This window comes from Haliotis asinina, chromosome 6 (genome assembly GCF_037392515.1).
Source record: "Haliotis asinina isolate JCU_RB_2024 chromosome 6, JCU_Hal_asi_v2, whole genome shotgun sequence".
Lineage (NCBI taxonomy): Eukaryota > Metazoa > Mollusca > Gastropoda > Lepetellida > Haliotidae > Haliotis > Haliotis asinina.
Genome location: NC_090285.1, coordinates 44,238,078 through 44,253,610, shown reverse-complemented (window position 1 = coordinate 44,253,610; position 15,533 = coordinate 44,238,078). Strand labels below are relative to the sequence as shown.

General features: G+C 40.0%; 1 protein-coding gene and 1 pseudogene across 1 annotated transcript; both read right to left on the bottom strand.

Moving 5' to 3' along the window:
• Positions 1–425: 425 nt before the first annotated feature.
• LOC137287899 (uncharacterized) lies at positions 426–2,212 on the bottom strand. Its single transcript, XM_067820277.1, has 2 exons — positions 2,107–2,212; positions 426–1,763 (listed from the first exon to the last, which is right to left on the bottom strand). Exons 1-2 carry the CDS (start codon positions 2,210–2,212, stop codon positions 439–441), a joined length of 1,431 nt encoding a protein of 476 aa, XP_067676378.1. The 3' UTR covers positions 426–438.
• Positions 2,213–7,989: 5,777 nt separating this feature from the next.
• Positions 7,990–9,826, bottom strand: LOC137288123 (uncharacterized; annotated as a pseudogene).
• Positions 9,827–15,533: the final 5,707 nt, after the last annotated feature.

Sequence of the window (15,533 nt, the reverse complement as noted above, 5' to 3'; positions counted from 1 at the left end):
AATCAAAGAGTTTGTATAAATGTACTGGAGCAGAACATGGGTATAATGTGAAAACTCTGATTTCATTTCACGATCAAATCATGTTGAATGTGAAACCTTGGTTCCCTCAGACATTTAAGATTAATTCACACCAAAGAACGCTGTAAATGTTATGAGGGGTAATGTTCGCATGCATTACCTTACTGTCCTCTCTCACATTTAACTTATGATATCGGAATTACAATTTGTCGTTTCACAATATAAAATGCGTATTTGTATCATTTGTATCACATACATTAGCTCAGTAAAACGAAAAACATTTTCTAGTTTACTTTCTTGCACACGTGTTCTTCTGATTATTTTGTCTTAAGATCTATCATAAAAATTGAGAGAGTAGAGGAGTGCAAGGTATAACGTCTATGAGTATGTTTTTTGTATAAGGGTTTACATTTATGGCAGCTATGGTAAGATATACGCCAACAACTTCTTTGCTGTATAAATCCCGCTCCTTACTGCCCCGGTTGTATAACATGCAAACTTATCATCAAAAGCTTCCCCGGCAAAGAAGACGTTCTCAACAGGGGCCCTCATAGCTTCGAAGATTTCAGACTTGAAAGCCAAGGTTTCCATGTTGCAGAAGCATCCCCTGTATAATGGGTTAGTCTTCCACTTGGTGATGAATACATCTTCCGGGTCGACAACGTTGGTGTAGACACGTCGCAAGATCGCCATCACGTCAGCTGTGATTTCTGCATCAGTCAGTTCCGTAACTCTGTCGGCATCTTCCCCTTGTGTCACCATCTTTAAAATGTTGGTTCCAGGGGGAAATAGTCCGTCAACTTCTAGGTTCTGCCAGACTGGAAAGACGCCCCGTCTTTCGTCCGCGTACAGGATGTATTCAGTGTTGTCCCAGAACCTAGATGAGGTGTTTGGAAATTTGAGGTATACACTAACATAGTTTTCCAACCGGACCCGAAACAAACTGTCGACCTTCCAGTCTGGGAGTGGTGGGTTGAAAGTCACACAACCACTTTTCAGGACTCCAATGCTGAAAGTAACAATGACTACGGCAGCCGTGAAGACTTTTCCGCTGTGGGTAGTAACTGCTACTCCTGTTTCGTTGTAGTTGATGCTTGTGACGACTTCATTCAGATGTAACCGGTCATCATGTGGTGTCAGTGCATCTTCAACATAGGTCTTCAGTATGAACTCATAACCTCTTTTGTCTGCAACATAATACAAATCGTTTCCAGCATCTTCATTCAGTCCGACACTATAACATGAAGTCACTTCAGGCGACCCTCCATATTCAAAATCATAGTCAAATATCTCCACAACGTTTTCAACGGGCGTTTTAGGCAACCATTTTCCAATTTCCAGACAAGTTCGCAATGACATATCCTCCGTTTTCTTGTCTTCAATGTTTTCAATAATTTCTGATACAGTCATTTGTGCTATTTCCAGTTTCTTCCATCCGAATTCTCCCTCTGTGTCCGTGACATTATCACCATAAAAGTTTCTGATTAAAACATTGTCAAGATTGGATCTTTTCCCAGAGATGTTGTACCTTTGAATAACATCCCACAGAGGGGATCCTTCTCTTCCTATCACCCAGTTGGCTCCCGCCTCTACAGTCTTGCCACCAAATGCGACGGATTTTATCCTCCCTCCAATTCTATTCGAACCTTCCAGAATCCTGAAGTCATGGATGTTACTTTCAGCCAGGGTCTTCGCCGCCGCTAAGCCTGCTGCTCCTCCACCAAGTATCAGTACCTGACTATGCCCTGTTCAACAGTCACATTGTCATCAGATTTAGCTATAATAGTGGTAACGTTTTTGTCTGTATGAGAAAGATGAAATCTCACTGAATCATTACAATAAAAGTCCAAACCTGTTTTGATTTTGGAGAAAACGCTCTGTTTTTACTGATGAGACCCAAATTACTGCGATATTAAATGGTATGCAAAGAATGTCTGCACTAGATCCGATTTCATTGTCTTGATGAGCGTTCTTATAGGAAGCATTAAACACCATTCAATGAATGAAAGAAAAACACGACATCTTAATCAGAGGTTTAGATGATGATGATGATGATGATGATTATGTTAAAAAGAATTGGCAACTTACTTATGTGTGTCACTCCAACCTGACTTTGATGAAATTGAATTGTCTGCAAATGCGTTATCACAAGCATTGTTATTGTTGTTGCCTTGAACGTCTTTAACCACAGCATCTTCAAACAGATAATGAAACCTCTAAACATATTTCAACACAGGATAGATTTATGATTTGATTTATGATTTGATGAATATACATTCACAAACCATTCGATGCTATTACCGATGTTCAGTTCACTGAATCTAATTGCGTGATATTGTAATCACTTGCACATCGACATTTCTTCGAAGGCTTCCATTCTTCAAAACATTGTGATTGTTTCAGCGTTTCAAAAGGGCACAGAAATTATCCATTTCGTACTTGATACTGTGATCGTGAGGTGTATCTTAATTATAGCACCTCCCGCGATAAGACCTTTTTCCTCAATACTTTGTGAAAGTCTCATATGTATTACAACGAGGGCATCCATGTCGAGCGTATTAGGCATTGCCGCGAGCAGAAAAAACATGTACTTACTCGACCCTTCTTCAATATTAAACCGAGAGTTTCGACTGACTGAGCTTCTGAACTAGCCCTAACAACGCTCTTGGACTAAAATTCAGAGAGTGTGATACTGTTCTTCAGGTGTGTCCGTCTGCTGGTTCTTCAACGCCGCAATCATCAATATTTCAGTTACATGACTGCGGTCTGTAGATAATCACGTCTCGACCAAACAATCCACAGACTGACACAATGAGCGTCGATTTAGGCAAACAATGGCATATGGCAACCAGGTCAGCATGGTTCCATGGTTCCAGACTTAAGTACAGTTTTAAGTACATTAAGTACATTCCACTGTTTTTAATAGTAGTACATTTCTATTTCTAATCTACGTCTCGTTAACTGAAGGGATGGTGTAAATCCAGCTAGGGCCCATACAGGAAGCAAATCTACGGTAAGTCACCATGGTCCCTAGTATGGTGATCTGCCTTCAGTTAGAGGCCTGGTTTAGTTCTTAAATACTGTGATATTCTAGTTGTTTTTATTATTCTTTGTTTTATGCTTTACATGTATTTATGGTGAATTTACAACTTGTTTAGTTTACGATATAGCTGAAATTCTGGCGCTGGCGGTGTGACTTAACTCATTCACTAGGATGGACGTCCTATGATAATGATACTAGTTTTATTGCTTGTATTCAATTGCCATTAAGTGTAATTCAGTTGCCACAACGCAGTAATTCAACAAAACCAATTTTTAGAAATCCTAACATAAATACATTTTACTATGCATACCTTTGGCGGAGTGATTAAACATAACTGATGCATGTATAACACCGCACATCTCGCCATATACTGTGCGTTCAGATATGTTCAAAATATCTTTAGCAAAACCAAATTTAGTAGTTTGGGGCAATGTATTAGTATAGCCTCTACAGAATGTTGACAAAAAGCCTAATCCGAACATGTTGTGTCATAGATTTAGAGTACATTAGCTTTCCTTATGTTTAATTGTTAAAGTGAACACTTGAACCCAACAGCCATCTATATTCTAGCAATATAACGTGTACATACCATTCACAACGTCTTTGCCACACGCCCAATCCTGTCAACATGCATAGGATAAGGACAGATCTTGTATATTCCAAAGTGTTTGTGATGATAAGTACATTGTCAAATTCACGACTTCACTTTACAGTCAACCGTCTATAGTCTACTTACCTTTCTCAACTCGCCGTTTCACCACAATATTCGTGATGAACTGCCTTTGTTTCTATAAAATGTACGAATACCACTTGTGTATTCTGCCATGTTCACCATAGCTGCTACGTTCAAAGTTAATTTAACTCAAACAGAGCGCTGCGTTCATTTGGCTGAATCATGCCTAACTTGGCTTAATCATGCTTGTATAATTTGAATATTTAATAAGAAATAAATATATAATTATCGATCATGAATACAAAGTTGGGTTGTTACACACAGTATGAATGTTGCATAGTGGTAAGAATAAGACTGGGAGGTCTTACACTGACGGTTTGTTTTTTTTACATTTTAAGTGTCAGCATAGTGAACTATGAACTGCTGTAAATGATTCAGTACAAAGCATCGCTATATGCATTCAGAAACACAATTTTCTTCGGCTGTCAGTGTACCAGAACAACGCACTTTAAGACACTCATAAAATGACCAGTAAAGGATACCATTTCTAAATTTTTAATGAAATAGTTTTGTCAGTAACTTAGACACTGACACGTGGCGCCCCAACGTAGCAATGATACCATCAGTGAAATTCATGTGCACGTCGTGAGTAAACGTCGAAGTGGTCAGTTATATAAACCATGATTTGGGGCCTCTGTCAGAGTTTCATATGCACTGTGGCTATAGAAATTACTGTGTGTGGACAGGTTACACTTGCAGTTTGAAAAAAGAAATCCCCATACATGTGCCATGACTATCAGGAGTTGAACGCGAGAGGACATAGATATGCACCAGATGGGGGTCGACACACTCCAACATTGCAAGAGCCTTCCGTAGACTGTTGCAGCGTTAGAGGCAGACGGGTCAGACACAGGACAGACCCAGAAGTGGGAGACCGCAAGTAACAACACCAGCTGAAGACTGGCATTTCGGGACGTTACAACTGAGAAACCGTCTCCTGACGGGATCGTCACCAGCGGCGAATTACCGTGTCAGTGTATACACGGTTGCTAGACGTCTTCGGGCAGCAGGTATCAAAGCCTACAGACCCTACAAAGGACAGGTGTTGACCCCTGGATACAGACGTCACAGATTACCTTGGACCAGAGTTTATCGTTGTTGGCAGCGTCGAGAAGAACAGCATGATCTTTCTACAGTTATCAGTCCCCGATGGAGCACACGTGGGATGCACAAGACGCGCGTCAAAACGACCTAACCCACCACAGAAAAACGGCTTGCACAAGCCCTTAAGGACGAATGACGTCGCACACCACGTTACCTTGTCCGACGTCTCATGTCTTCGGCAAGACGGATTATATTGGTGCAAGGGGTGAAAGTATATACAGGATACTAAAGTGAATGTAGTGAACATTCATTACATGAAACTCGGTAACTGCTTATCCTCCATGTGACTGAAAACTGATTTCATGATCACCAGTGAACTTGCCCATATCTGACGCCACGTATTTTGTCGTATGCCTTTGATTTTTAGCTCATGTTTGAGTAAATACATGTATGTTGTTAACACCATTGCATTCTGTTTTGTATGTCCGGGTACTTACGGTCAGTGATTATGACCTCTTGAAAACCTTGCATACTCTCTTTTGCCGGTTAGTTTATATTGAGAGAAACAAATAAAGTAACACCTAGAAATAAAAGCTTTGAATAGGGTTGTGAGAGGTAATCTACTATCTGGTATAAAGAAGCGCTGAAGTGAAGTGGTGTCCCCTTATGTTTTTCCTTCCGTATATTTGTATTCACTGCACTCCTGTCTATCGTAAAATCTGCACACTATTTTGGATACAATGCTCAAATTTCCATGTCAGTTGTCAAAAATGTTTCGTTTAATTGTTCCCCTCTAATGCCGAGGTTCAGTGAGGACAATTAGAACCTCTGTTTTGAAACAATTGTGACGAGGAGCCCTGACTTTCAGTTGCCCGGTTCAATCCGCTAGAGTGACACATAATGTACAAAAGGCAACTGCTATCCTATGTTCGTTAACGGTGCATTTCTAGCACCTTTTTGCTCATCTGCTCTCTATGTTCGAGAAAGGTGTCCACCTACCACCCTCATACTTGACATTTGGAAGGTATGATCTTTATTGCAATGCGATGGAACAAGTGATATACAACATTATGCAACATGCCCATCTGTTACCCACTGTTCGTTAAAGGTGCCCATCTAGTACCCTTTTTGCGTTAAAAGCGCATATCGTGTACCCTACTATTTTTAAACGTCTTCATCTAGTACCCTGTTTGCCTTACAGGTGTTCAGCTAGTACCCTGTTGGCGTCACAAATGCCTATCTGTTATCCCAACGATGTTATATATGTCCCTATTAAAGATGCTTATCTACGACCCATATTTTCGTTGACGGTCTTCATCTGCGAGTACGTTTTCAACTTTTCAACTACTCTTGTTCAACCTGTAACCTTGTTTTCTGCAAGAATGCGTTGGTTTACAACACAATTTTCCAGCGTTTTTAGCTACATATAAACATCAATCAATCACGTACCAAGTCAAACCCCTCTTCTGAAAAAAAACTGGGTTGTACATCAATATTCTGCTGACGGGGCCAATCAACTCCAAACTATTTAAGAAGTAAAGACTCTAATAATTTCAATGTGAAAGTGGCGATGCTATCAATATTTCAGCTATAAACACATGCCTAAGTGTTCATATAACCATACATTATGCCATCTTCTGAAACCGTATACACGAATAACAGCTCTCCATGATGGGTATCGCTGCAGGATTCTGGAGATGTTTATGGTGCCTCAAATGAAAGAAGATAAGATGAACATTATTATCCCGCAAAGGACATTTATCGTGCATTCAAAGAGCCAATACAAAACTACAAATGATTTAAAGTACATAAACACAATGTCAAAGTTACATCATAACATAATCAAATTGCATGATTTAATAATCACTCGTGCCTCATCATAGATGTCACTGTTACAGTTTTGGAGGAAGATTAGGAAGTTTTATGCTATATGGGACAAATGACTACACTACATTCTATCAGTTTGGAGATTATCGTGAATACATATGATTCTGAAACGGCGGTCAGAAGGCAGAAATGTATAACATTCATTTAAAAAAGTGTGATGGATCCGAGTGAGAGGCCAGAGCTTTCTTCGTCACTTTTGAGTTAACTTTTGTAGAGGCTGCTAATGTTTACAATTTGATCAAGTTTGTTTTTCTGTGTAAGAGGAAGATTGCCATACCAGGCATGGACGCAGAATGATTACTGTTAATTAATGTTTAATAGACTAATTTCAAGATTTTAGTTTCTACATTAAATGATCGCACTTTTCACAGACACAAAGCCTCTGGTTTGGTTTACAATGTACACGATGTGAATTTGATTTCTATGAAAGTTTATTAACAAAGATAGTACCCAGATATCTGTACACTTCTACTGTTTCTACTTCCTGTCCATCAACACAAACAAGTTCCCATTTGGTATCTCTACTTGGGAAGTCAATTTTGTTTACGTTCGGGGAGAGGAAATTCTCTTTATACCATGGAGTAAACGGATAAATATGTTTACTATACTGTAACTCCGATTGACGAATAAACCCAGCCAAAGCGGCATCATCATCAAATTTGAAATTCAGGTGGATAAATGATATATACAGCCATTGGCATAGAGTGTGAAGAGGACACATCCTTGAGGAGGCCCTGTACTCAAAAGAAGAAGGCAGGACAATGACATTTTAGCATTATGCACGAGCTGGTTTAATGTGTCTACGGGTTCTTTGTGGTGAGGTTTGTACTTAATTTGGTTTGATATTTTTCAACCTAAAGAACGTGGTTTTCAGGCAGACGAATATTAGAGTAGAACTTGCATAGTTACGTACAACGAATGACATTGTCTTCGTGGGCTCAATCACAGAGTTTGTATGAATGTACTGGAGCGGAACATGGGTATAATGTGAAAACTCATTTCACGATCAAAGCATGTTGAATGTGAAACCTTGGTTCCCTCAGACATTTAAGATTAATTCACACCAAAGAACGCTGTAAATGTTATGAGGGGTAATGTTCGCATGCATTACCTTACTGTCCTCTCTCACATTTAACTTATGATATCGGAATTACAATTTGTCGTTTCACAATATAAAATGCGTATTTGTATCATTTGTATCACATACATTAGCTCAGTAAAACGAAAAACATTTTCTAGTTTACTTTCTTGCACACGTGTTCTTCTGATTATTTTGTCTTAAGATCTATCATAAAAATTGAGACAGTAGAGGAGTGCAAGGTATAACGTCTATGAGTATGTTTTTTGTATAAGGGTTTACATTTATGGCAGCTATGGTAAGATATACGCCAACAACTTCTTTGCTGTATAAATCCCGCTCCTTACTGCCCCGGTTGTATAACATGCAAACTTATCATCAAAAGCTTCCCCGGCAAAGAAGACGTTCTCAACAGGGGCCCTCATAGCTTCGAAGATTTCAGACTTGAAAGCCAAGGTTTCCATGTTGCAGAAGCATCCCCTGTATAATGGGTTAGTCTTCCACTTGGTGATGAATACATCTTCCGGGTCGACAACGTTGGTGTAGACACGTCGCAAGATCGCCATCACGTCAGCTGTGATTTCTGCATCAGTCAGTTCCGTAACTCTGTCGGCATCTTCCCCTTGTGTCACCATCTTTAAAATGTTGGTTCCAGGGGAAAATAGTCCGTCAGCTTCTAGGTTCTGCCAGACTGGAAAGACGCCCCGTCTTTCGTCCGCGCACAGGATGTATCCAGTGTTGTCCCAGAACCTAGATGAGGTGTTTGGAAATTTGAGGTATACACTAACATAGTTTTCCAACCGGACCCGAAACAAACTGTCGACCTTCCAGTCTGGGAGTGGTGGGTTGAAAGTCACACAACCACTTTTCAGGACTCCAATGCTGAAAGTAACAATGACTACGGCAGCCGTGAAGACTTTTCCGCTGTGGGTAGTAACTGCTACTCCTGTTTCGTTGTAGTTGATGCTTGTGACGACTTCAGATGTAACCGGTCATCATGTGGTGTCAGTGCATCTTCAACATAGGTCTTCAGTATGAACTAATAACCTCTCTTGTCTGTAACATAATACAGATCGTTTCCAGCATCTTCATTCAGTCCGACACTATAACATGAAGTCACTTCAGGCGACCCTCCATATTTAAAATCATAGTCAAATATCTCCACAACGTTTTCAACGGGCGTTTTAGGCAACCATTTTCCAATTTCCAGACAAGTTCGCAATGACATATCCTCCGTTTTCTTGTCTTCAATGTTTTCAATAATTTCTGATACAGTCATTTGTGCTACTTCCAATTTCTTCCATCCGAATTCTCCCTCTGTGTCCGTGACATTATCACCATAAAAGTTTCTGATCAAAACATTTTGTCAAGATTGGATCTTTTCCCAGAGATGTTGTACCTTTGAATAACATCTCACAGAGGGGATCCTTCTCTTCCTATCACCCAGTTGGCTCCCGCCTCTACAGTCTTGCCACCAAATGCGACGGATTTTATCCTCCCTCCATTTCTATTCGAACCTTCCAGAATCCTGAAGTCATGGATGTTACTTTCAGCCAGGGTCTTCGCCGCCGCTAAGCCTGCTGCTCCTCCACCAAGTATCAGTACCTGACTATGCCCTGTTCAACAGTCACATTGTCATCAGATTTAGCTATGGTAGTGGTAAAGTTTTTGTCTGTATGAGAAAGATTAAATCTCACTGAATCATTACAATAAAAGGCCAAACCTGTTTTGATTTTGGAGAAAACGCTCTCTTTTTACTGAGACCCAAATTACTGCAATATTAAATGGTATGCAAAGAATGTCTGCACTAGATCCGATTTCATTGTCTTGATGAGCGTTCTTATAGGAAGCATTAAACACCATTCAATGAATGAAAGAAAAACACGACATCTTAATCAGAGGTTTAGATGATGATGATGATGATGATTATGTTAAAAAAGAATTGGCAACTTACTTATGTTTGTCACTCCAACCTGACTTTGATGAAATTGAATTGTCTGCAAATGCGTTATCACAAGCATTGTTATTGTTGTTGCCTTGAACGTCTTTAACCACAGCATCTTCAAACAGATAATGAAACCTCTAAACATATTTCAACACAGGATTCTTCAAAACATTGTGATTGTTTCAGCGTTTCAAAAGGGCACCGAAATTATCCCTTTCGTACTTGATACTGTTTGTGATCGTGAGGTATATCTTAATTATAGCACCTCCCGCGATAGAACCTTTTTCCTCATTACTTTGTGAAAGTTTCATATGTATTACAACGAGGGCATCCATGTCGAGCATATTAGGTATTGCCGCGAGCAGAAAAAACATGTACTTACTCGACCCTTCTTCAATAATAAACTGAGAGTTTCGACTGACTGATCATGAGCTTCTGAACTAGCCCTAACAACGCTCTTGGACTAAAATTCAGAGAGTGTGATACTGTTCTTCAGGTGTGTCCGTCTGCTGGTTCTTCAACGCCGCAATCATCAATATTTCAGTTACATGACTGCGGTCTGTAAATAATCACGTCTCGACCAAACAATCCACAGACTGACACAATGAGCGTCGATTTACGCAAACAATGGCATATGGCAACCAGGTCAGCATGGTTCCATGGTTCCAGACTTTAGTTTTAAGCACATTAAGTACATTCCACTGTTTTTAATAGTAGTACATTTCTATTTTTAATGTACGGCTAGTTAACTGAAGGGATGGTGTAAATCCAGCTAGGGCCCATACAATAGCAGTACTTTTATATTTTTAATGTACGGCTAGTTAACTGAAGGGATGGTGTAAATCAAGCTAGGGCCCATACAGGAAACAAATCTACGGTAAGTCACCATGGTCCATAGTATGGTGATCTACCTTCAGTTATTGGCGATCTCTAGCTTATACGTATACTTTTCTTCCTAATTTCCAATCCAATTTGTAAAGATAGAGGCTTGGTTTAGTTCTTAAATACTGTGATATTCTAGTTGTGTTTTGTGCTTTACATGTATTTATGGTGAATTTACAACTTGTTTAGCTACGACATAGCTGAAATACTGGCGCTGGCGGTGTGACTTAACTCATTCACTAGGATGGACGTCCTATGATAATGATACTAGTTTTATTGCTTGTATTCAATTGCCATTAAGTGTAATTCAGTTGCCACAACGCAGTAATTCAACAAAACCAATTCTTAGAAATCCTAACATAAATACATTTTACTATGCATACCTTTGGCGGAGTGATTAAGCATAACTGATGCATGTATAACACCGCACATCTCGCCATATACTGTGCGTTCAGATATGTTCAAAATATCTTTAGCAAAACCAAATTTAGTAGTTTGGGGCAATGTATTAGTATAGCCTCTACAGAATGTTGACAAAAAGCCTAATCCGAACATGTTGTGTCATAGATTTAGAGTACATTAGCTTTCCTTATGTTTAATTGTTAAAGTGAACACTTGAACCCAACAGCCATCTATATTCTAGCAATATAACGTGGACATTCACAACGTCTTTGCCACACGCCCAATCCTGTCAACATGCATAGGATAAGGACAGATCTTGTATATTCCAAAGTGTTTGTGATGATAAGTACATTGTCAAATTCACGACTTTACTTTACAGTCAACCATCTATAGTCTACTTACCTTTCTCAGCTCGCCAATTTACCACAATATTCGTGATGAACTGCCTTTGTTTCTATAAAATGTACGTATACCACTTGTGTATTCTGCCTCGTTCACCATAGCTGCTACGTTCAAAGTTAATTCAACTCAAACAACGGCTGTGTTCATTTGGCTGAATCATGCCTAACTTGGCTTAATCATGCTTGTATAATTTGAATATGTAATAATAAATAAATAATATTATATAATTATCGATCATGAATACAAAGTGTATTAAGAAACCATCATAATTTATGCCTGTAGGGAGGGGGGAGGAGAAAGTACACCTCCCTCTCCCCCAGCCATAACTATGCACGGTCCATAACGATCGAGTTGGGTTGTTACACACAGTATGAATGCTGCATAGTGGTAAGAATAGGAAGGGGAGGTCTTGCACTGACGGTTTGTTTTTTTACAATTCAAGTGTCAGCATAGTGAACTATGAACTGCTGTAAATGATTCAGTACAAAGCATCGCTATATGCATTCAGAAACACAATTTTCTTCGGCTGTCAGTGTACCAGAACAACGCACTTTAAGACACTCTTAAAATGACCAGTAAAGGATACCATCTCTAAAAGTTTAATGAAAGAGTTTTGTCAGTAACTTAGACACTGACACGTGGCGCCCCAACGTAGCAATGATACCATCAGTGAAATTCATGTGCACGTCGTGAATAAACGTCGAAGTGGTCAGTTATATAAACCATGATTTGGGGCCTCTGTCAGAGTTTCATATGCACTGTGGGTATAGAAATTAGTGTGCGGACAGGTTACACTTGCAGTTTGAAAAAGGAAATCCCCATGGATATGCCATGACTATCAGGAGTTGAACGTGAGAGGACATAGATATGCACCAGATGGGGTCGACACACTCCAACATTGCAAGAGCCTTCGGCTACACCCGTATAGTCATCCGTAGACTGTTGCAGCGTTAGAGGCAGACGGGTCAGACACAGGACAGACCCAGAAGTGGGAGACCGCAAGTAACAACACCAGCTGAAGACTGGCATTTCAGGACGCTACAACTGAGAAACCGTCTCCTGACGGGATCGTCACCAGCGGCGAATTCCCGTGTCAGCGGATATACGGTTGTGGACTAGATGTCTTCGGGTAGCAGGTATCAGAGCCTACAGACCCTACAAAGGACAGGTGTTGACCCCTGAACACAGACGTCACAGATTACCTTGGACCAGAGTTTATCGTTGTTGGCAGCGTCGAGAAGAACAGCGTGATCTGCCGTTATCAGTCCCCGATGGAGCACACGTGGGATGCACAAGACGCGCGTCAAAACGCCATAACCCACCACAGGAAAGCAACTTGCACAAGCCCTCAAGGACGAATGACGTCGCACACCACGTTACCTTGTCCGACGTCTCATGTCTTCGGCAAGACGGATTATATTGGTGCAAGGGGTGAAAGTATATACAGGATACTAAAGTGAATGTAGTGAACATTCATTACATGAAACTCGGTAACTGCTTATCCTCCATGTGACTGAAAACTGATTTCATGATCACCAGTGGACTTGCTCATATCTGACGCCACGTATTTTGTCGTATGCCTTTGATTTTTAGCTCATGATTGAGTAACTACATGTATGTTGTTAACACCATTGCATTCTGTTTTGTGTGTCCGGGTACTTAAGGTCAGCGATTATGACCTCTTGAAACCCTTGCATACTCTCTTTTGCCGGTAAGTTTATATTGAGAGAAACAAATAAAGCAACACCTAGAAATTCAAGCTTTGAATAGGGTTGTGGGAGGTAATCTACTATCTGGTATAAAGAAGCGCTGAAGTGAAGTGGTGTCCCCTTATTTGTTTCCTTCCGTATATTTGTATTCACTGCACTCCTGTCTATCGTAAAATCTGCACACTATTTTGGATACAATGCTCAAATGTCCACGTCAAAAATGTTTCGTTTAATTGTTCCTCTCTAATGCCGAGGTTCAGTGAGGACAATTAGAACCTCTGTTTTGAAACAATTGTGACGAGGAGCCCTGACTTTCAGTTGCACGGCTCAATCCGCTAGAGTGACAGATAATGTACAAAAGGCAACTGCTATCCCATGAACGTTAACGGTGCATTTCTAGTACCTTTTCGCTCATCTGCTACTCTATGTTCGTGAAAGGTGTCCACCTGTCCAAAATATGATCTTTATTGCAATGCGATAATTCGGTGTAGATGCTAACACCTTTATGGAGCAAGTGATATACAACATTATGCAACATGTCCATCTGTTACCCATTGTTCGTTAAAGGTGTTCATGTAGTACCCTGTTTGCGTTAAAGGTGTTCAGCTAGTACCCTGTTGGCGTCACAAATGCCTATCTGTTATCCCAACGGTGTTATATATGTCCCTATTAATGCTGCTTATCTACGACCCATATTTTCGTTGACGGTCTTCATCTGCAAGTACGTTTTCAACTTTTCAACTACTCTTGTTCAACCTGTAACTTTGTTTTCTGTAAGAATGCGTTGGTTTACAACACAATTTTCCAGCGTTTTTAGCTACATATAAACAACAATCAATCTCGTACCAAGTCAAACCCCTCTTCTAAAAAAAAACTGGGTTGTACATCAATATTCTGCTGACGGGGCCAGTCTGCCCAAACTTTTTTAGAATCAGCCCATGGGCATTGTGTAACCCAGTCTTGTGCTAACATGACAGAGATGTGACATGAATAAAAGCGTCGTCTCAACTCCTGGCTCGCTGTCTCGTGGATTGTTAAGTGACACAAAACCGTCAATACAATGGCGAGGGATGAGAAATATGCTTTCTTAAAGGCATAGTGTGACATATTTTTCAAAAATATTTTAGCCGATATTATATATATTGAGGCCTGTGCACTCACTTAAACTTAATTAAGACTTATTATTCCTTCCAAGTTGTCAGAAATCGAAGCGAACAACTTCCACACAGAGGAGACGTGTCATTTATGGAATGTATATAGTTGACATCGAAAACTATCCTAGGAGATGTTGTCGATGTTTATCTAACTGGTTTCGGTCACAAGTTGTGCTTTGGATATGAGCTTGAAAAGATGTTCGGCGGGAGAGGGCGCGAGAGTCAACTAAACCACCGTTGAATCAATTCATTTAAACTGTTCAATTTGATGTTGTAGTCTAAATCTGGTTTCTTTGTTTGTTTATTTTTAAAATAAATTATATGGTATCTTCACCCGTGCCTTATTGTATTATTGAGAGAAATGTAGTATCCACTTTTTTAGAGACGTGGGGTGTGATATAGTGTCTTTGACCAACGTGCTGTAAAATCACAGTGGGGACGCCAGAAATGAACTTCATACATTGAAAAAATCACATCTGCCACTTCACGATGTAACGTCTTCCCTGTCGTAATAGTCTTTGTGGGCTTTCAAAGTTTGATTTATAACATTTAATTTGTGAAAATATATGTTTTATATATATTCCTTTTGTTTTGTTTTTGTTATCGAGGGAATTTACTCCGACAATAAGCTCAAGATAGGCTGAAAAAAAATGAACATGATTGTACCCATGAGGTTCGATCCCGGTCCTGCCCGACGAATGAAAAATGAGGGTCATTGTTTAGAGTGATGGATTTATGAACTGCGCTATATTCTGCAATGGGCTGAGAGAAGTATGACACGCTATCGCAGACCTTCTATCGATCTGAATGGACCTCATGCAATGACATTTGTTATACGCCCGATTACATGATAGCAGTGTAATGGCCAGTAGTGTCCGGTGTTAACTGGGAGGGTGGTATGAGAAGGAGTAGAAGGTGATAATGCACGTTGACTGCGACGCTAATCACGGTAATGGAGCGTGGTCTCATGGTTACCCAAATAATCTGTTGACATGGATTTGAAAAAATCCGACTTAACGTTCCAACATCGCCTCTATCATTAGGAGACATAACTCTTTTAAGACAAAATCTCCATAGACAGTTTCAGAGAATACTAAAATACCTATAAGGGACTTACTTAACACCGAATTCATTATGTTTTAATTTGCAAGCAGTCGAATGTATCGAGTTACCGAGAGTCGAGTTTGTCGACATAAACCTTCATGCTGAATTGACAGAACAACGGATATGTGAATA